Genomic DNA, 23,617 nt, shown 5'->3' with positions numbered 1-23,617 from the left:
GCTGTTGCCACGTGAACTTTCACAGAGCTGCGTTTGGGCAACGACAGCTACGCACTGTCGTCCTTCCTTGAAAAGAAGGTACCTACTCCCTGTAAATACAAATAGAAACGCTATTACAAAAGAAGAAATCAAAAACTTCCCCACTGAGAAAATAAAGGGAAAATGTGACTGCTTTGAATACAATTCTTTCCCTTTTGTCTGCTAGACTTTGTTTAGCTCTACAGCAGAGGGCAGACAATTCTCATCCCGATGATTAGCTGCTATTAAATCATTTTTAATACAGAAGCCCAGGCAAAATTATTCCACAGTCTCTCTCCCCTTTCCTACCTTCCAGCCATTACGCTTTAGTTTGTATCACGGAAATATGATGCCAAAATCCCCATTCTTAATTTATTTCTTTTTAAATCAATTGGTATGGTTGATTTAGCATAACTTGGTTGAAAACATTTTGAAATCCCTGTTGATTTCTGCACTATTACACTATATCTATAGAGAGGGAAACAATACACTTACTGTAACTGAAGATCTATTTAAAACACATTTTCTAGAATATTCTCCTTGATGAAAGTTGAGCTAAAATGGTATTGCATAAACAGCTTTATTTCAGTTTTTTATTAATTTCCATCGTTAAATGAGCAGCATCATTATAGCACATTTGAATTAAAAATGTTTACAAAAGATTCTTCTTTTAATGTTTATAAAGTATTTTTTGCAAGAAAGAAGCTGACAGAGAAGTGAGACACACACTGAAGAAATCTCACACTCACCACAGAATGTGACTGGGGGAAAAAGGTAAATATTTTCTCTTACTAACTTTTCCAGTTATAGCTAGTGCAAAATGTTTGCTTCAAATGGATAATTTCCTTTAAGACGTGTCTTAGATACAATCATGGTATTTGAAAACCCAGACTAAGTGCCAAGTGATTCACAGCTGTGGAATAACATCCATCTCCCATTGACATGCAAAATATATTGCATTTTCTGCCTCAAGTGTAAATGCACTCACTGATTTTATCCAGAAAAAAAGCCAAACCCAAACATCAGCAGTCCAAGGTTATTATCTAAAATTACAAAAAAAACCCCACCAAAAAACCCCCATAATTATTTTAATGGAAAGACAACGTTTATCAAAAAATAAATAGACACGTCAAAGTATTGCAGTTTTCAGTAATAACTAGGAACTGTGCCTTCCCTCACAACAGTATGTTAAAAATATGTTGAGATTAATCTAATTAAGTGCTACATGAATCTCTCATTTATGCCCTTTCTTAGGGAGCCTTGAGCACCTTTTACGAGCTCTGATGTGTTTAGGTAGGCATAATAGGTAACAAAACAGATGGTCTATATGAATAACTGTATTACCCTACAGAACATTATGACGATTCTAACTCATTCCAGTTTAATCCCCAACTAAAGAGCTTTGTAAACTAGACTTAAGGTTTAAAATAGCTATCAAGTACCTAAGGGAAAAAGCCTACAGTTCAAAACCAGAAACAAGTGTTAAACTGGAAATGTGAAATTTGAAGTTGCACTTATATATAAAAAACAACCTTCAGGGAATTATTAAGAAGTGAGTGTCGTGTGCCAGCCATGTCAGCTGTACAGCCTGGCGCTGAGCTCAGAGAGACATTTTGACAGTGTGATTACACACAATTAAACTCCATTTTCTGTGTTTGAAGCACACTACATTGAACTGTGGGTTTAATATTATTTTAATATCTCACACATGTAATTTACCATCTTGTACCAGCAATGTGCTAGATATTTCTTTTATTTTTGTCCAAATCTTGAAAGTTTGGACTTGTTCTGCCCGAGTGCTTGTCTAAAGTTTCACAGAATCAAACCTCCCTTTGCCCTCCCCCAACACATTGGAATTTTCATACCCTTTTCAGGGGAACTGTCTTCAATTTGGAATACCTAATGCAAGGATGAAATAACCATGTAACTATACAATCTATGAGGAAGAGTAATCTCTGATCAGATTATTTCAGTTCTTCTAGAGGTGTGACAATAAAGCCACAAGACATGCACTTCATCTGTACGTAATTGCCTCAATCAAAGCCTCTGACACCATCAAGCCAACATGAAGACATGCCACCAGCTGGTGACATCCTGTAGCCAGTGAAACAAGCAGAAACAAGCCGCCTTCACAGCTGATTTCCAGGCTTTGAAATGCTCCTCTTCCATGGACAGTTTCAGTTTCTCTGTTAAGAGAGTAACCCCCAAGTCCTACAGATCTTTACTGTCACTCACCCCTCCTCAGCAGACACTACGTACTGTCAAACCCAGCTTTAATCATTTCACAAGTGATGAAAGCATTTTTTGCTGGAATTCCTTGTTTGCTGCCACTTCCAAATCGTCTGTCGCATTCAACTTAGGGGCCAACATTGTTCTGCAAGCAGACACTGAGTTTAAAAAGTGAAGTTTGTAATTTCTGTGGGGGCAGGGGCAGAGGGCAGAAGGCACCTCTCGGCAGCTGAAGCAGTTGGTGGCATAAAGCAGAGATGGGGCACAGAAGAGCCTTTTGCAGGAGTGCCCCATGATTACGGGGTGAGAAATCACGTTCCAGTTGTCTTGCAGTTCTCTAAGTAAGTTCAAAGGGCAAAATTAAGGAACACCTTACCACGTTTCTGTGCGTACCTCCTTGCACTGAACAGATAAAAATAAAAGGAACGTAAATCAGTGGTGGTTGAGGCAGCTGATACCTCAGGAACTGCGCGCCTCATACACTACAGAGAGATTTAAGCACTCCTACAATTCACAATATGAAGATGACTCTCTACAGCCCTTTAAAGATGGTTTAGAGATGTCAGAATATCTAAGCTAACCCATTCCATGTTATATATATTTTTTTCATTTTTTCACAAGCCTGATTTAAAAGGTGAATAATTCGAATACCTAGTCTGATCACTGCTCAAATACAAGCAAGAAGAGACAACACTTAGGTTACTAAAAGGATCCAGCAATGCATGCAATGAAAACAGTAAATGTAGGCAAAAACATAATAGTACGAGGGGATGATACATATGCACTTAAACCACAGCAAAGATATATGATCATGTATAATTCAAGGACTACAAAGCAATCATTTAAGCTGAGGAAGAAAGAAGGGTTGCACATGCAAGCTTGACTTCAAAATTTTCCGATTTCCAACTGCTTAGGTGTGTGTGACATGCTCATCTATTTTTTTATCCACTAACCAACCAACGTTTCCACAAGACCCAACCAACTGGTCAAAAAGTACCACGTAACATCAAAATGTTAAACAGAACTTTTTTTCTTTCTTTTTAAACTTTATTGTTCTCATTCTCTAAATCCAGGCTGAAAGGCAGGATTTCACAGTATTTTCATACCAGTCTGTGAAATGTGTGATACCAACTGTCTTTATGGAGCATAACAAAAAAAACCAAAAAAACCCCCAAACTTCCAAAAAGCAAAGGAGGGGTAAAGTTGAGAAAATAGTATGTGCTAATAAAAAGCTTTCAGAGCCTACTCTGAACCCTGATCCAGAAGGACACTTCAGCAAACAAAGATCTCATTGAAGTCGATGAAACCACCTGCTTACACATAAGGACGAGCTTAAGTACTTTGCTGTGTAAACTTTCTGTGGACTACATTAACTCAAGCCTGGAGGGTTGCTGTGCAAGAACTGGAAACAGCAGTTTCTGCAGGTTATCCTATAATTTCCTAAGTTATTCACCACAAATTATGAGATTCCTCTTACCCTTTGTTCTGCGCATGCTTTTGGCCCGAGCGGAATATCTTCTAGATTTCTATAGTCTTCTATGTAGTGGAAGGGGACGCATTTTGTTTCCTCAAAAGCAGTACAGGGAGAGGCATGAAGCCATCTCCAGCAAATTACTTTCTAAAAACCCAGCCGGTAGAGCGGTTACAACCAGGAACGTGAAGGACGAGAGGCAAGAAGCAAGAATGGCTGGCCACATCCCACCTTTTTTCCACTTAAAATATCTCCAATAAGAATGAATATTACCAAAGTAAGGAATTAGTATAAAAACAACAGTTGTGAGGCAAAGAAAATGTTACTAATTGCCTCAATTAATCGTCATGAGCCTGGACAAGATGTCTATCTACAGAATTAAGAAAGAGTGGCAATTCACCATAAGTAGCAGCACGTTTTATATTCTCTTCAAATGACTTTGAGTCTCATGCTCCAGTCAGTAAGTAGACAGATAATTTTCTCTTGAGTAATAAATCTGATAAGCAAGATAATTTGCAATTAATTAAGCATTGCTCAAAATGATTGTTAGCTCTAACTTCTTCAAACTTATCACAACAATTTGAAACCGTAATTCCGAGCAGTAGATCCCATCAGGAATTAAAACCGGTAGCTTGAACTAAACCATTGGGATAATAGGTCAAAACCTCATGGATATTTCACATACATGAAACTTCTATTTACAGGGATTACTAGGAGAGAATCAACATTTAACCAACACCTACCACATGGTTCTCTCTAGAATCAGACTACATTTACAGGGTTTGAAAGCATGAAGTGACTGCTCACTCTCAGTAGCACATGGTTTATCTGCAGAACGTTTCTGTGCCCGCTGTGGACAGCATTTATAGCAGTGTCAGTGTTCCTGAAGAGGTGTTACAGTCTATGCTTGCTCTTGGTTTCTAAGCAGTCTGCTAAAAGCAGGTAGCAACTGTTTGCAGTCAAACACATGCACAAGCATTGCTCCTAAGAATAAGTATATGCAGTAACGAAGCAAATGAAAATGCACTTCTTCTAACCAGGGTGCAGGAGGGAAGGGGATGCAACCCCTCGGACTCCACAGCCTGTAAGACTTCGAGCATGAAAGAGTTAAAGTTTATAGTGCTTCTAAGCAAAGCTAGCGTGAAGAAGAGTCATGAAAGAGCACGACCCGTTTTACACGTCGAGATCTTTACCTGTTTATACCTTCCTTGGTGTAGAAGATTGAATAGGTGAGGTTGTCTCCTTGAGGGTCTGATACAGGCGTCCGCCACGTCAGTCTGATGAAGCGAGTGGAGACGAGGGTGGCCACGACGTCCCGCGGGGCTGAAGGCAATGGTCCTGTTGTAGCTGGTGCTAGATGGTCATTAGTGGCACTGGTCAGTGAAGTGGGAGGTAATGTTGGGATGGCAACATCTTGTCATGTGCAAACATTGGGGAATATGAAGGGCAAACATCACCACGGTTTAAAAAAAGAAAACAGAAAAAAAACACAAAAGAAATAAACAAAACCACGATGGGAAACAAAAGAAAATGAACACACACAAAAAAGGCCATTAAACTGAAGGCTGACATGCAGGCAAAGGTAACTACTGGAAACTAATGGGAAATATTAAAGGACACATCACTGTCGAGCAAGCAGACCAAATCTCCATTGTAATGGAAGTGGCAAGGGAAAGGGAAGGGTGAAAACTGAGGATAAAATATGACCTCAGAAGAGGACGTACCAGTGGCAAACAATATTTTCATTTCTTTGTAAACCAGATGTAATACCAAATGTTTACCAATAAAAAAACCCCAACTTGCATTATTTATTCAAAAATACATCCAGACCCAATTTTCTACTTTATTTAATTAACATGCAGAATTAATTTATACTATTCTCAATCAAAAAAAAAAGACAGACGAATACACAAAATTCATTTAAGAAGTGCAGACTCATCCAGGTTGTGCAATTAAACACTGAGGCCAATTCACATGGTAACTGCTTTCTGAACTGGTTGGGTTCTACTACTGCCAATGGTTAAGATGTGGTGACGAACTTGGTATGGCAGTGGAAATACAGAGTTTTTCTTAACCTTCACTAAGGTCACTGTTTTCTTTCCATCAATGCTTTTTCTGCCTCTCATAACATATATTACATCATTTCACAAAGATACTAACAAGCATAAACAACTCTCGCTTCATATTATACGAAGGCTTTACAAACTTTTTTTGTGGTAAGTCATGTACGTCTTCCTGTATTACTACTTTAAAGCTAGGATAAATCTCTGGGATTATTGCATTAAAAGGTTGGCAAGTTAACAGCACAGGCTGTAACGTACAAATAGCTGTTCTCCAAATCCTATTAAAGCAATCCATCCAGTAAATCTAACAGTAATATTCTGAGCAGCTGGACCCCAATTACCACAGAGTATTACAGGAAGCACAATTAGTAACAAAACCCTAAAGCTCAGGATACCCTGAATTTTTCTGGATTCTTAACTATTTACCAAGCTTCAGCCACCCGATGACATTTTCCACAAGGGACTCTCTGCTGCCAAATACATTTATTCACTTATTAATTACAGAAACTAACTAAAATGGCTCCAATTTTCCCCAGAAAGAAGTTCAGGACTAGTACAGCTTTTGTTGAGAGCTGCAGCATCTCCACCTAACATACTACCAGAACACGTGGACTTGTGTCTTGACAGACAAGGACAAAACTGCACGCAAAAAACCTGACTAAACCAGAAAACGTTATCTGAACAACCAAACCTTCAGGCAGACACACCGCGAACGCCTCAGCTGCACTGAGAAGTCTATCATCAACAACCACCTGATTTTAAATTCTAAAAACCCTTTGTCAACCAAAGCATCATCTCATATGTAGGTCTTGAATTGGCAGAACTCTCATTTTTTCAGTTCTGTTTCTTAGGCAACTACTGACAATGGTGGAAGAACAAACCATTTACTCTTACCAGATTTGCCCGATGTAACAGGAGTACGTGGGCAGAACTATGAGACACTTCATTGTTTCACACGAAACGCTACTGAACACACCACCACAAAGCCAAGGGTGTACTACTGGGGACCCACGGCCACCACAAATGAGGCCCAGCTCCACGGGGACACTGGCAATGTCCTCTCTCCCTTCCCGTGTGCCGGCGTGCCTGTTACTGCTCCATCGCATCTTCCACCTTTCCTGAAGCTCTCATTCATGTTTTATCTCCCCTCTCGGATATTGCCCATTCTGTCAACTGGGAAAGTTTCACTCCCCCAACAACTACTGGTGTAAATACAATCACCGATTTAATTACATTTCAATTACATGTTCCTTCTTGCTTTCATACTAAAATTGAGACTTTTTATTTCAATACCTGTATCTTTACAGGACTCTGCAAGACTCCCAGCGCCAGGAACACACATTTTTTGGTACTGAAAATACAGATCACAAAAAGACAAGTACTCAAGAATATCTTCCTAATTATCCTTCCCACTGTAAGAGCCGCAGATCACAATTAAGTATTCTCCAGCAAGCCCCTCCTGATCAATAGACTATACCATTAATTTCACACTCAGTGCAAAATCTAAACTATTTTTATGTTCCCATAGTTAGATTTCTTACAGAAATGCACCATGTTTTTAGCTCTTCTGGGCTCAGACAGGGCTCCTATGCCCCCAAGGATAACCTTGTTACTGCAGACTACTCAGTACAGCATACTTCATTACACAGCTTCACCCCTTGTTCAATGGTACAGTACCATATACCAAGGAGCAACAGCAGCATCTCAGGGCAGAAAAGGTTCTAGCTGAAGTTATCAGCACTTACAGTTACCGCTAAAACCTTACTCCAACCTACAACATCACCATTTCTCAAAGCAGTAAACACCGAAGTGTCTTGTGGACAACTTGACACCAGTGCTGGATAACCAAGGAGGAGAGATGCTCTTCTACATTTGCTATTTGTAAATAAGGAAGATCTGTTCAGAGATTTGATAGTCAATGGCATCCTTAGCTGAAATGACCCTCAGATGGTAAAATTTAAGATCCTGAGAAAACCGAGGAAGGCATCTGGCATAATCAAGACATTGAACTACAGGAGAAGAAACTCGAGCATAGTCACAGGACATGTGTAATCTCATGGATGGGCTGCCCTTAGGGGCAACTTAGATCAGGAGAGCTCGCTGATCTTCAGAGACAAACCACTCACAAACTCAGAACAATCCATTTTCCCACATGCAAGAAAACAAATGGGCACGGCAAGAAGGCAGCTTGGCTGAACGGGGAACTCCTGGCCCAGCTTGAACACAGAAAGTGTAAAGGAAGCAAAACCAGAGACCAAGATGGCTAACCAAAGGAAACAGAGAAACACCATCCAGGCATGCAGAGGTGGAATTAGGAAAGCCAAATCTGAATTGGACAGGTGGATGGTGGGGCGTGGGGAGAGCTGGCTGGCCCAGCAGACTCCCAGCGTCGTGGTGAACGGGGTGAAGACTAACCGGCAGCCCAGGAAAAGAGTGGCGTTACCCAGGGCTTGATTTCTGGGCCAGAGAGGGTTTTGTATCTTCATCAGTGACCTGGATGATGGGACAGAGAGCACCTGTAGCCGGTCTGCAGGTTACACCAGACTGGGAGGAGCAGCAAAATACGTTGGCAGAAAGAGACCTGACAGACTGGAGAAGTGGGCTGGAGGGAACCTCAGAGTTCACCACTAGCAAATGCCCTGCATCGGGGTCAGGGCATCTTCCCAACTATCATCTCTCTGCTCCTAAACGACAAGTAGACTGCCAATTCAGTATCACGTTTATGGTCCTGGTTACATCAGCCAGGCTTCTCCCACATTTAAATTTCAGCCCATGCTAATAGTTCCCTTGGACTGGAGACTTACTCACTGCACCTACCTTTACTGCTTCCACATCGCGTTGCCACTGAGGAACAAGGTACAGCACTCTGCAAAAACCTCCTTGGTGCCTGTAGTTTTTAGCCTCTTTCCCAGAGTGCCTGCTTGATTGACTCCCATTTCATTTTAAATTTCACTTTACACTTCAGTTGAATATTTTCCTCTTGCAGACAGCTTTAATTTCCTACCCTTCTATTAGCTAATTACATTAATAATATTATTTAAAACCATGAAACAGTTTGAGGAATAATCTGTAGGGAAGCTGTTATAAAAACAAACTTGTGTTTTACAGCTGCATAGCCAAATGCCTTCTGAAGTAGCATCTTCTGAACCATTCTGGTGAACTCTTTGATTGATTGCTTCACACATTTATTTAAACTACTTAACATATGAAGCGCCTCCATTTTTTAAAAAGAATGAACACTTCACATCCAGCACAACAGGCAGTTGCTACTTTAGTTGTTCATTTTAACTCTAGGAAGACTGCAGGAGATTAATTTCTACTGTATGAACTTACAAAGAACAAAACGCCAAAGAACAGTATCAGACTACCATTCTCTACTACAGCAGTTGTCTTTTTAGAGCTGGGAGACCTGTTCACACTCAAATTGCAAACCACGTTATTTTCCATCACCTTACATTAATACTTGGTTTCTCTTACGTGTCTTGGTAATATTGTAGGTAATTGGTAGGGTGGTCTGCTTCAAATTACATGCTCTTGACACAAAAGATGCTTTTTTTTTTTTTAAATAATTAAATTGAAACAAAATGCTGGAATTTCTTTAAGGAAAATTATTCCCCTGATAAATTTTTAAAATTCATCTGCTTAATCTAAAACACATCATGCATACTCATGTATTTGTCTTCCTATGTAATGAAAAAGATCCATCTTTTACTTAAGTGATCCGCACACAGTGCTTGAAGAACCTGCAGGCATCAAGATGAAGAGTCTGGGAGAGCTGCCAAGATTTCCTAGATGAACAGAAACCCAGTTTTATCCTCACGCCAAGACTCAAAATCAGAAATATTCCTTCTGACAGCATTATAGGTAGATCGGTCAAACACAACAAAAAACTAGTGGCGTCAGAAAAATAAACTGAACCAAATAAAAGCACAAAGGACTTGTAAATCGTACAAGTAAGGTAAGCAATGAATAGGCATGAAAACTCACCCACTGAAAGCTGCAATTAAATATCAGCTTGGTAGCAATTTGGTACTGTTGATAGCTGTGGAACGTATTTAGAAGACTAGGTTATTTCCTTTCCTTTTTCCCCCATTCTTCCTCAGAATGCCTCGAGTGCCATTACAAACTGATTTGTACACAGCCGTGTGAGCAGAATGCTCAGCAGTGCCGAGCTGTGTTAATGAGTAATTACACTAAAATTAGTTTTAATGCCAATAAGGGAGCAGCTTTATTACTTCAAGCTTTTAAGCATGGTGTAACAAGTAACATGCAAAACAACTCTCTTCTTTCTAACATACATTTCGTCACTTTTAAAAAAGTAACTATACTCTGGAAAATTCTTTGCAGGTGTATTCCTACACAGTTTCACATTAACCTCATTTTAAAAAAGTAAAATAAGCATATTCAGCAAGTGACATGTTAAGAACACGGAAAAAGAATGACGTTGCATGCCAGACATATATACAACAGATTTATCTTTTCAACCACTGCTGATACATCAGTTTTTCTGAGCTTGTGTTTTTCTAAGGGATCAAGAAAAAGTCCTTGTTCAATTTGGCATCACACAAAGGCTGTACAGTCGAGATATAGCACGTTGTCTTGAATAGCATTTGAAAGAAATCATTCAGCAAAACAGCTGACATAAAATGAATCACTCCTTAAACAGCGGTTCCACTGCAGTCAGGGGCTGAGAGGGGGAGACCGAGGTTAAATAAATGTTGCTAAAAGGATACATTAGAACTGTCGCAATACAATTTAAATTCTGGATCAATAGACAAGAAAAGTCACTTGATTTATCTGTCTGCATCTAACGAAGTTGAAAGCTAACAAAAATAAGTTAAAAACAAAGCAAAATATTTCAAGCAGTCCTTTTTCTGCTTCACACAGTAATTTTTCTAATGCTTATGTAGTAACCTAGGCAACAGAAGGATGTCTAAACTACTGAACAAATACAGGTAACGTTCGACTACTGAAGCCCACTCACTGCAGGACACCCAGCAATCCACCAACAGGGTGAGGCAGGCAGGAAAATGAGAAAGTAGGGTTTTCCTAGCCTTCCACTAAAAATATTTTTTACCTGTGGTATGAATACTTTATACAGGATTCCAACAAGTAGCGTTGTGCATTTGTGCTGCCCAGGTGCAACACCAAGACTCACAGCTAAGACAGCCGTAGCACAAAGCCCACTGACTCAGTGTCAGAGAAGATTCCTTCTCTCTCTCTCTCTCCAGACCCACGTTTTGCAAACCATAAGGTTCCCAGCTCGTTTTGCTGTGCAGAATGAAGACGCGGGGATACACATCTGGATTGCTAATTTCTCAAATCCCTTCTGTCAAACTGCTCCTTTTGAGGGTTTCTTCTGGGCCGACATGACCTACTGCCGCTATTTTATCCCAAGGTTCTGGGGAGCACGTGAATACCCACAAGGAGTTGGACTCAAACAAACAAATAACCATTGGTGAGTTCTATAACTTGAATCCTTCACTGGCAAAAGCACAATGTTTAATTTTACCAACATTAGGCTGGTAAAGTCTAAAAGGCAAAGCCTACGGATGCCTATCAGTTTGCTACGCTAACGTGGTACCCAGCTTTTAATCATGTAGGAAAAATGACCCCCAGTGCTATTAGCGTAATTCACTGTGGTGAGATGACAAACGATTTGAATGTGTGTCTGTGGTGCTATTCTATCATCATCACTTCAGGATGCTGATGTGATCTTTTAAAAACAACTCTGTCAAACATGCCACACCTGAAAACTAGTAATTGAAATGCTCTACTTGTTAGCTAATTATTAGAAATATTTTCCACGTTGTTCAGCCCCTCTGGTTTAGATTTCCTTTTTCCTCCTTTTTTCCTCCTGCGGCACATTATTGGCGTATTCACAGCTTCCTCCTGCTTTGGGCAATAACATTCCAATTATACCATTGGATATACTACACAAAGGAAAGGCGGAATAGGAATGTTATCTGCTTCAGCTTTGCCGCTGTTATCTGAATGACCTGGGACGAGTCCAATTCCCTCTGCTACCTCGTAAGCATAACGAGTAAGCCACTGCTACAACCTACCTCACGAAGGTAGTATTGAGATGTACGAAATTAAGATCCGTGAACACTTTAAGAACTAGTTACTGGCCATATTTGGACTATTCTTGGCCATATTTAACTGCTCACAAAGTCACAGTTACGGTGCCTGTCAAATGAGAAGCATCACGGATTTCTGAACCGTGGTTGAGGCTGCATCTACAACGGCAGGCAGCAGGAGAGGCACCGGAGGGTGAACCAGCTGCTTCTGAGAGCCCAGCACCCATGTCATATGGACTCTATAGGTTTCACTTTGGACTAGCTCTCACCCTGAACACCCGACAGGGGCCAGAGAGCATCTTCTAGTTCAGTTTCATTCCAAAGACATCGAGATCCAAGACTACTCTGAGATGCAATTCAATGGGTGAGGAGCAGGCATGAGTGGGAAATTTCACGAGTGCTCTCCTGATGGAAATGGAAACTTTCACACAGATGCACCCTCAGAGGAGACAGATAATGCAGCAAGTGGAGAACAAGACAGACCTGGGCAATGGGAATCAGCTATGGGGACAACCGAGGAACCTGGGGCATTAGAGAGTGGTTAATATATACTATTGCAGAAGAAAAGAAAGTCCTCTTTATAAGGACTTTAGAGGGGATATTATAGCTTTTAAATGTAAATAAATCTTTGATTTCATCAAGAGACCTACAACAACTAAGAATAGCAAATTAGTATTTTGCCAAAAAAACTGTTGGAAAAAAACATGACCTAGGACACTGAGATCTCTAAGCACCTTTAATATTTATCTGTATACCATAAGAAAAAAATGCATCTGAGGTACCGATACATTAACTTTGACTTGGGGTATTCAGATAAAACTGTTTACTCAATAAGGAATATTTTTCACATAAATTGCTACTTAACTGATTCCAGAAAGGTAATCAAGATTTTCAAACGTTTTTCTTACTTTTACCTAATGCACCATTTTCCTAAATTTGAGCTTTAGTATACGATATCATTCCTCCTGCTTCGGAACAGAAGGATTCAACTTTGATCAAGAAGCTATGATACTTCAAAGCGTCATAGTCAAAAACCATTGATTTTCTTCTGTACAGTTTCCATTTTAGTGTTAAAAAAATACAGCAGTAACTGGTTGCAGTGTAATAAGCATGAAATAAAGTTAGTAAGTCCATGCTATACAACTATCCTTTAAAATTTTACTTCCTCTCCTATTTTTTTCCCCTGTGTTTTTACTCATATCAAATTGTTGTCCTTCTTCAAATGCTTAATTCATAAATTTATGACAGAAGGGACATCATCTTGTTATTCCTAGTAGTTCCCTGCAGGATACCATAATCAAAGAAAAACACGTTAACTGGCCCTAATAAGTTCTTGTAGGACAAATAGCCACAACGCTGAAGTCGGTACTTCATCTCAATAGATCAGTTGTAATAACTGAATTACTTCCTTCCCTTGAAAAAACTAATTAAAAGAAATCTATCAGACTCCTGTTCTTCTACTAAGAGGTGCTTTCATGCAAAACTGAAAAAGTGAATAAGCAGATACGGAAAGAACAGTGTATTAAACTAATTTCTGCTGTGTATAATGAACATACTTTTCCTGAATCTCCTGGATTTTATAACGACAACCACCAGCACCTCCATTTACCTGGTGCAAGACACAGATCTATCTATGTCTGCTTGACATGACCGTAAAAAGACAACAAAATTTAATATTTTAAAGAAAATTCAAAATTGTATCAATAGTTGTATACAAAATTGCACTCCATGAGATAACTTAAACTGCAGAACTTTCTGTGTGATTTTGCTATATAAGGAAATTTGTCAGAAAAAGAAAACACACAAGAACATTCAGACCAATGCCTACAAGAAAGCACAACTGTGGCCAGCTGGACATAAAGCCTACTAACCTTGAAATTACTTCTAGAATTAAAATTGCACAAACCATTCAGAAATGCAAAGCACATCTGCTGAGGAACTGACCCCCATAAAGGCTGCCTCATGCCTCCACGACTGTGTTAACAGTGGTGTATTACAGATCAGGGACAACGGGCTCAGAAATTAAAATGTACAGAGTTTTTATGGTTTATATTGCAGTGTTTTATACATTACTTGCTGTGATTAACTGAAAATCCATTAGTAATGCTTACCGTTGTATAGAAAAGACATTTGGTACCCAAATAGACAGAAAAATAGTAGAATCTTTGGTAATGGTATTTTTCCAGTAACTTTTCTTTCTTTCTTTCTTTTTTTTAAACGACACGTTCACATGGCAACAGTATCTTAGTGTCTCATTTCACCACTCTACCTGGCCAAAGAAACCTCCAAGTTGCCAGCAATTTTCAACCCTGGGCATTTTTCTCTATGGGCTTATATACTGGTCTTATTAAAGCCAACGCTTTTAACTTCTGTAGTATCTTAACTACTTTTGACTATAATACACAATCAATGACTGATGGCAAAATGAGGCGACATTGTCTGGAGTTTATGTCTGCTGAACGAGAGAGACTCCCCTCTCCCACGTGCCCCTTGCATGCTGTAGAACTGGCTGTACTTACATATATACAAACATAAAGCCCTGTACTGGCTTTATGGCCCAGACCCCAAAGCCAATTCGCCTCATTAGTCCAGAAAAAAGAGCATCAACTTTCCATGCAGGCTACAAGAGAGCTGAAGGTGTTGAAGGGGTATGACAGGCACCAGAACTGCTTCAACGGAGGTGGCAGAACGACAGACCTTCCCCTTGGGATATGAAGAGCCATTTAGATGGTCTCAGCTGCCCACGAAACTGTTGCCTGAAACAAGGACGAGTTGAAGTGAGCTGCCCAAGGGGACGCAGACAACGTGAAGCACTGTGGGTGCAGTCGGAGGACGGAGCCGGGCTAAGAGGAGCACCCAGCTCCCACCAGAGCAACTCCCGCTCCTGCCTTGGGAGGGGGGTACTGACTGACCTGCACCGATGGGGAAGCCACTTCAAGGAGTTCGACCTGGACATCATTAGCCGCTGCTTTTCAGTACTATAAACCTTTTTGCTGCTTTATCACCCTGAATCAACTAACTACTTTTTCACACAAGTATTTCCCTAGATCATCTCAAAGAAGGAAGAGGACTGAGGACGAGAACCTGACACAGCGCCCTGAATCAACTTCGTCTCTAGCAGACTTAAAAAACCAAATGCAATCCCCCATCCTGAGGAACAGACCCTCCCCCAAACAAAAGCATTAAATGAAATGGAGACGCTTGCTTACTTATTTCTCTATGCTGACATTTTTTGCCTAAAGCAGGCAGGCAAAATGCCTTTTTTTTTTTCTCTTTTTTTTTTGTTTTAAATTGCCTTAGCTTAATTTACATTACCACTGGGAATGAGAACTGTTATTTACTCTTCACTCCATGCGTACTACTTGCAAAAAGCCCACCAAAAATACATAACAAGCAAATTCCTAAATACTCCTCACTGATTATGATTTTTAAGCATTCATTTGGTTCTATATTCTAATGTAGAATGGACACTGATGGGCACTGAATAGATTGTGACTATATAAATATACTGATCAACACATTCTGACCACGAGCCTGTTTTTCAAAGGAAGTCATAAAATCCATTCTGATAAAGAACACTCCTCCCATTTTCATTTCATGATTAAATGCTTTGGTGTAGAGGAAACAATTTGATTTTTTCCTGTCTCATAAAACAACCACTAAAAAGGCGTGACAGACCTTATTGACGCATTACACACAGCAGTGAGTCCGCAGAGGAAGGCAGCCTCTCCTATAGACCTAAGCAGGAGCCCCATAGTTCAGATCAGATAGCAGTGTTTCAGGAGAGGATGTAAAGAAAAAAAGCCCTGCATGCATTTGGATCATGAGACTCACACTATAAAAAAGAAGGAAAAAAGCCAAACATATCTCTACCTGTCCCTGAGGAGTATAAAGCTAACTACTTTTAAAAAGATTTTGTTATTGGAAAGAAATTCAAACCATAACTACATATTGCAAAATGATGGACATAACAACCTTAAAATCCTGTAGTGAATTTCATTTTTTAAAAAAGATTTAAGTTTTTTTAAAAATGGCCACTCCTTTTTCAAGGAGTCAAAAACCCTAAACAAAACACACATATAGAACCCAAGGCAGTAAAAATGCATGTAAATGCACCAAAAGAACCCTGTACAGGTTGTCCTCTTAATGTAAATATTCATGAGTTGAACTCTTATGCAGGATAAAAATCTCTCAAGAACAGCAGAGCCTGCAACAATATGTTGTAATTTGACTTTAATAATAACAGGAGAGCAATAATTTTTTTTTCAAAAGCAAACGTGCTACATTTGAGCAAAGCTCTTTATGGATAGTTACTAATAAAAATACCGTGTATTTTTGGAAAGTGTTAGTTCTTACAGGATGTGGAGCTATTTGCATATTTGGAGAGTTAGGCAAGATTGCTCCCTCAGTCTAAAGTTTCACTGGGACTCTGCCAATAACTCATTTTATCACCTTGAGCAAATCACTTCACCGTGCCTTCATTTCCAATCTCACCTTTCGTGGTTTTTGCAGTGTTTCTCAGTTTTCAGCCACTGTTTGCGTACCCGAGGTAACAGGGCCACGCACGCTGGCAATTCTGTAAACACTACAAATAATTAACGTTAACAATTTCAACCAGCCAGGTTTAGGACTAAATCACTGCTTTGATTCCAGAGCAGTACCAATACACCGGCAGCATGACCAAACCACACTACTGGACTATTTAAGGATGTATTTTCAAAGAAACACCACAGGGTAATTGCTCCCTTTCTCTCTTTTCTCGGTAACAGCCTAAACTGAAATAAATAACCCACCCTCAAGCTGCAGTTGTTCATCTACCAGGTGCAATTCCTGCCACTGTTCAATGCTGCTTCTTATACATAACTTTGATAACCCGTGATTTTAAACTGGAATATTTTATTTAAATGACCATAACGCTCCTCAGAGTTTCCTCTGGATAAAATGTGCATCTTCTCATTTAGGATATCTGCAGCTGATGTGCATCAATCCAGAGGTGGCTACAGCACACAAAGGATTTATCTGAATGTTGGCCTACATGGTCTTCTCCGAGAAATAACTGGGAAGTGAAAGAATTACCCTCAGTTTGGGATCCCTCAGTTTTCAAGCAACTCCACAGCAACAACTGTGGCAAGCTCAAGTTGCAATAGATGAGACTGAATGAGCTGTTTGTATGTCAAAATTGTGCTCATTTCTGCTAATGTCTTTATCAAACATCTACTTATTAAACTACTTGTTTGTTTTACATATCTAGCATACTCTACTTTATTCATTTAGGTTGATATGTACAATTTTTAATTTTTTTTAAAGGGAGAGAAGATACCAAGGAAACCCCACCTTTCCTCTTTTAGCCTATAACCATGTATAGAGCAATACAATTAGATGTGGTACTGGGTTTTTATATTCATTTCCACTGGACTTCTCTGTTAAAGACCGTATGTATCTGCTCCTTGCTTACCACTTACAGGCTACCTCGGACCCACCGTTTTTATAGAAACTAGATGAGGTATCAGGATGTTTGGGCAGTCATATAAAGGACACAAAACCCAATCTTATGAACTATTAAGATTTTTTAAAGAGCCAGGTAATGTTCTTTTGCTTCTTCATATTTCTAATTCTAACAGAAATAGTAAACCCCATCAGCATTTTTAAAATGTAACTTCTTTCACTAGCACACAGGCTTGGGAATTTGGTATGCACATCACAGCACACAAGAATGTGAGGTTATTTCCCAAACGTACATGATGGAGTCTATAGCAACAGATGCAACATTTTAAACGTGGATTACTCTGGTCATTGACCACTGTTAAAAACTCCTGACCAAGGAGATTAAAAAGCAGTTACATGTAAAATGGTGCTGAAGAAGAGAAGAGAGGACACTGACTCTAGTCCCAAGGTGAAATGTCCATTGCTGAGACACAGTAGCCCCTATTAGCTCTGTGACTTGGGCTCAGAAAAGCAGACCCACGTACAACTTTCCTCTTTCTCCTTATTTTCCTTTAGCACCTTCAGTAATAATGTGTCACAGGAAAACCATGCAGAATCCATTTGTCTTTTACAGACTTTGGCTCCACAATTATTAGTTTCTTTGGGGGTGGGTGGAAGAGAGGCAGTAGGAGAGGGGAAACAATCAAGAAAATAAGAAAAGACCACACCAGGATATTTCTAATGCAGTGAGAACAGTGACAATTTGCAGTTAGTTTCAATACTGAAATTAGGTGAATTTGAATGCACATTACTAAAAATGAGTTTTAGATTTATTTATTTATTTGTTAGATTTATTTGATTTCCTTATGGTATAAAATCCATAAACCTATTTCGGTTATCTTGTCAAGACTGCTGGAAAAATACTTGACATCAGAAGTAAAAGAATGCTCTCCTCAATTCAGATATTCAATTGTACGAATCCTATTACATATGCAACCAAACTGTAAACCAATCCTCCTTTTTCTCCAAATGGCATTCAGCTGTCTCTGACATTACTGTATAATTTAGCAACTTTGAAATATAAGCAACCAATTAAGACCATATCCACACGCTTGTTCCCCCCTCTGGTGCGAGACTGACAAAATCTGATATTTTCCTTTACAACATGAGGCTAGGATCAATTACAAATTAAGGCTACTTCTGTCAATCTTCACAATCCTGTTTATGAATAATAAAGGCAGAGGAAATGCCTTTGGTAGTCGTGAGAGGTATCAAGCTAAAGCTAATCCTGCCACTATATTCTTCATCTAAACAAGAAACAAAAAACCCCACTAAAAAAAACCACCCATCATGATACAATGAATGTATCCCATACAGTTGATGTTCCTCACCCCTATTATTTTTATTTTCACCTATAACTAGAAGCCATATATAGGCAGAGGAACAATCAACCATCACTTAACAACTGTAGCTGGTCACACTGAATGTACTTGCATTTGCTCAATACCGTTTCAGAGCCGCAAAGCTTTGGTTCCTGGTAATAACCATTGCTGACAATACATTATTTAGTAAGGCAGCAGCCAAGCTGCCAGAAACAACAGTTATATAAAATATAAGAGGATAAACAGCAAATTAAATTGGTGGATTTGGTAAGTGATATTACAGTAAGTGTATTTGTTTTTATTAGCCTTTCTGGTGGCAAAGAGACTTTTATCGGACCAAGAAACTCCATTGGGAATTCAGGATAACCCAGAAGAGATGATATAAAACAGGGACTCAAAGCCTTCAAGCCTGTTTCACAGTTGTCGTACAGTGTATACACATCCTAGTTCACTCCACTTTTGCTGTGGTACAATAAATATAGAACAAATACAGGTGAAGGATAGAAAACCTGTATTAATATGTGTTGAATGTTTCTCAAAATACCTCGAAGCTTTTTGCTCCTACACATTCTTCCTCTGCCTCCACCTAACATTCCTTACGTATTGTTCCTCTTTACAATATGACATATAATTTCTTTAAACACAAGTACCTTTTAACCATTAATTTTACTCATGAAAACCAAAATGAAACAGGTGACACAGTCCAAGTGTTTCAAAGCATAACTGCGTAAGTAGCAATCACTGTAACCCATATTTGCGCTGAGCAGACTTAAATTTAAGTCATGGTGCACACAGTCTGATACGAGTACCTTCATGAGGTTTCAAATTTCTTTGCCAAGCCAACTGTAAATACAGCCATAAAACACGAAATGAAAACTAATAAGCACAATCAAAGCATCCTATAAATTTTGTTATGCCTTCCTGCAATTCACTGCGCACTGGCAAACATTAATCTATTACTAATTTAATCTAAATTAGAGCAATTTATTTAAAGCGCATGCCAACTTTAAACATGAATAGCGTATTGAACACAGAATATGAGAACTGTTTAGCTCCCAATTTCATGAAGTTAAAATTCAAGAAGTTTGAGATCTAGTGTGGTTTACTTTAATCAGTTCAACTTCTCAATAAGACTATACATAAACAGGGGCCATAAAGAGGGAATAAATAAAGGCCATTTTTTAAACAGGGATTGAGTCAAGAAATGAAACTAACTGATTGCCAGCTTTCTGGCAATTTTGAACATACATGCAGCCATGAGAAACACAAATGCTGACTTTCATTGAGGAATAACAGCTAGGTAACGTAAATTAAAATCAAAATTAAATGAAAAAAAAAAGTCTTTCAGCATTAAAGGGGAGAACATACTGTTATGTTTACAGAAAATTAGCAATGAGTGTACACAACCAGTAACAAAATACTCTCAGAGTTTGGCTTTGGTTTTACAAAACCCTGTTTGAAGTCAGTTTGCGATTTCAGATGCTGTTTATGTTCCTAAGCCACAACTTTCAAAATGAGACTTACAAGCTGTTCATCTGTCATTCCTATGAAGCCATTTTGATATCGTAAGACAGTGATTGAGGCAGCAAGTTTGGAAAAGCTTTCGCCTACATAACACAAGCACTGTCATTATTTTTTCAAAACTTCATTATGCCATCAGTATTGAGGTCATATTTGTTCCATTTGTTGCTTTTAAAGTTTTTTGCAGAATTGTAGTATCTACAGCATCCTAGAACTCTTTCATTTAAAAAGACAAGTACTTATGCATGCAAATCTTTTTACACATGTGAATCTGTGGGCACACAGAAGAGCAGAAAGCTTATGTGCACATACAGCGGTGAATGAGGAAATTACTTGGATTTTATAATACAATAGCTGCTCCAAATAGCTAAACTATTTTAAATGGCATATATCATATAGAAGATATTTGGCTCAAATATCACAGTCCCATAACCTTCAGTATTATTCTAAATTTGTGAAACAGTTTTGACAAACTGTGACAAACGCTGTATGAATACCGTGTTTTAATATGGCAACTGGTTGCTTACATTAAACAAATTCTTAAGTCTGCTGAGTGAAAAAACCATGTGGATATATGTTGATATATGACAGACAAAAGTGGGGAGATTTCTCAAAGGGAGAGGAAATTCCCCTGGTAGTCTTGTCTCTAAAGATACTCATCGCAGTGGATTTTCCATCCTCCTACTTTTGGATCTTCTCCCCATATGAGACCAGATGGGATCTCTCACATCCCACCAGGTTTTCAATCCTAGCAGAGTTGAGTGCCCTTTGCACAGACCTGCTGTCAGGTTCATTACTATTTCCTGCTCCCCTGAGATCCATGATTCATTTCTTTCAAGTACTTTTTCCTTTTTACAGAAAATTTGAATTCTTGGCTGCAAGGGTTTGCAGCCTTACTATTCAGTTTTACTCTACACATCATTTCTTCTCTGGTGGGCCCTAAGACTTCTGAAAGCCACTCACGTAAACCACAGGGACCTCTTCCAATTTTCCTTGCATTAAGACACATAAAATTGCATAAGACAGAAAGAACACAAAGACACGTCGGTTTGAGTAAAGAAATAGAACAGTCTTCATCAGGAGGAATACCCAACAGAACAGAGTCCTTCTCTTTTAGTCAGTGAACTTTTTTTCATCTTGCTCTGACATTTCATCCACAATACCCTGCGTGTTTTTCAAGGACTTCTATAGTCTCCAGGAATTCCATAGATTGAGAAAATATTTGCTGTATTACCTTGACAACAACACTAAATGTTCTTGACTCACAGTATGTGGCTGCATACAAAATACTCTAAAAAATTACCTCTATAAGATGTGAGAGAGCGTGAGAAGTTACATTTGATATCTGTGAAATCATTCAAAATAGGTCCTGAAGTAACATGCGAGTTGTCTGTCTCTGGGCTTGAACCAGACAAGGGTAGAAGTTAAATTTATGTAAATTTTTACATATGGAAAATACCCAAAAGTGCAACAGAGTTTTTCAAATCAGAGCACAAGCTTGTTAGTGCCAACTTTTGGATTTCTTTCAGTAGAAGCCAAAATTTGTCAAAAAGAACTTGTATTTGCCTCCTACAACAGAATAATGGAACTTACAGATATGGAAAACAGAGTATTTCATATATCTTGATTTAAATAAGGCTTTTGACATTGCCTCGCATGACATTTTCAAAAGCAAGCAAAGATCTTGCAGATAAGGCTACTACAAAAGTGGATTCATAACTGGCTGAAAAATCACAAGCAGAATAGTTCTCAGTGCTTCAGTGTCAGAAAGAAAGGTGATATTGAACTGGGGTACACAGGAGGGGATACCCAGTTCCATATGACTCAATATATTTTTTTAACAATCCAGATGGAGCAGAGAAAAGGCTCGTTAAGGTTTAAACGAATGCAAAGTCAGGAGGGCTGCAAGTGCACCAAAGGGCGCATTTAGAATTTCAGAGCATGTTGTCAAAGTGGAGAAACAGCCTGAAAAAAGCAAAGGTTTGACACTCTACAAGTTAAGGAAAAACGGTCCAAGGTTTGACTAAGAAGTGGGAAATCCAACTATAGCCAGGAATTTTTTTGACTGGAGCCAGTTTAGGGGAGCTGAAATAGCTTCTAAGAGTGGATTCTGATCCACTGAAACCTCCGAGTCTGTGTCAGCCTGAAGTAACCGCAAACAACCGAATACCACTTGCGGTATAGAAATGCAAGTTTTTCAGCACAATCTTAGCTGAAATGTGTTGACTCCAGAAAACTTTGATCAGACTTCTGATGTTCTCCACCCTGCTGCGGGTCAGGGAAGCTCCAGGAGTCCTGTCCACCTCATTTCACTGCTATCAGGCTTGTGATAGCTCATGGCCAAACTCTGGCAGAGAAGTATCAACATAAACCAAAATTATTCATGCAGCAATGGTCCTGGACAGAATTCAATTACACAAAGAAAGCACCAATTTACATCAATAAGTGATGTCTTTAAAACTCTCTCAGAATTAGGATTCACCTAATGCAATTCAGTGGAGGAATTAATATCATACAGCGCAACTGAAGTCATGTTATACTTTAATCAAATCTGGTTTGTATTGTCAAACTGCCACCAATACCAGACATTTATGTTTCTCCTAAGGAGATCAGCAGGGAAATACATACCACAAAATTGCCATAATTTGACTGTTACATTAAGACTATACACAAAGAGATAAATGGGGTCCATTCATACCTCTCAGATTGAGTCTTTCTGAATTGTACACTACTACTAGTTAGGAGGGATCTCAGGAGCTCATCTATGCAAACTCCCACTTGAGCAGAGCTACCTTTGACCAGGTTGCTCAGGGCCTTGTCTAGGTGTGTCTTGAGGATCTCCAAGAACAGAGATTTCACAGCCTCCCTGGGCAAGCTGCTCCAACTGCAACTACCCTCACTGTGAAACTGTTTTCTCTTATCTGATCGGAAATTCCCTTTTTGTAGTCTTTTACTGTTACCTCCATCTGCTCTATGCCCTCCATCAGCTGGTTGAGCAGTTAAGATGTTGTTAGGCTTCCACTCGTCAGGATTAATCAAACTCATTTCTCTCAGAGTCACAGTATATATCAGTACATCACATGCTCCAGCTCCCTAATTATCTCGGTAGGTCTCCAGTGGGGCTCCACTATGCCAATGTCTTTCTTGTGTTGGGAAGCTTAAAACTGTCCTAATGTGGTCTCACAAGTGCCAAGCAGGGGGAAACAATTACATCCCTTGACCTCCTGCCTATCCCACCAAGTCCTTTTCTGCAAAGCTGCTTTCTTTGGTGGCAGCCAGCCTCTGCCACTGCATGGAGTCACTCTGGCTCCGATGCAGGACTGCACATTTGCTAGTGGTGAACTCTGAGGTTCCCTCCAGCCCACTTCTCCAGTCTGTCAGGTCTCTTTCTGACAATGTATTTGCTGCTCCTCCCAGTCTGGTGTAACC

At 39.3% G+C, this 23,617-nt stretch overlaps 1 protein-coding gene across 11 annotated transcripts in view; it reads right to left on the bottom strand.

The window, feature by feature from the left end:
• Positions 1-23,617, bottom strand: part of NEO1 (neogenin 1) — a 217,687-nt gene that overhangs the window by 48,372 nt on the left and 145,698 nt on the right. For 6 of the 11 annotated variants that reach the window (XM_030013700.1, XM_030013705.1, XM_030013695.2 and 3 more), the window contains exon 8: positions 4,912-5,131. In XM_030013700.1, coding sequence (XP_029869560.1) covers positions 4,912-5,131 — 220 coding nt within the window. The remainder of the gene's footprint in view (positions 1-4,911; positions 5,132-23,617) is intronic. The other 5 variants (XM_030013706.1, XM_030013699.2, XM_030013702.1 and 2 more) reach the window with 1 other exon arrangement.

Source organism: Aquila chrysaetos, chromosome 5 (genome assembly GCF_900496995.4).
Source record: "Aquila chrysaetos chrysaetos chromosome 5, bAquChr1.4, whole genome shotgun sequence".
Taxonomy (NCBI): domain Eukaryota; kingdom Metazoa; phylum Chordata; class Aves; order Accipitriformes; family Accipitridae; genus Aquila; species Aquila chrysaetos.
Note: the sequence above shows the minus strand (reverse complement) of the source record. Positions and strands in the feature narration are given on the sequence as shown.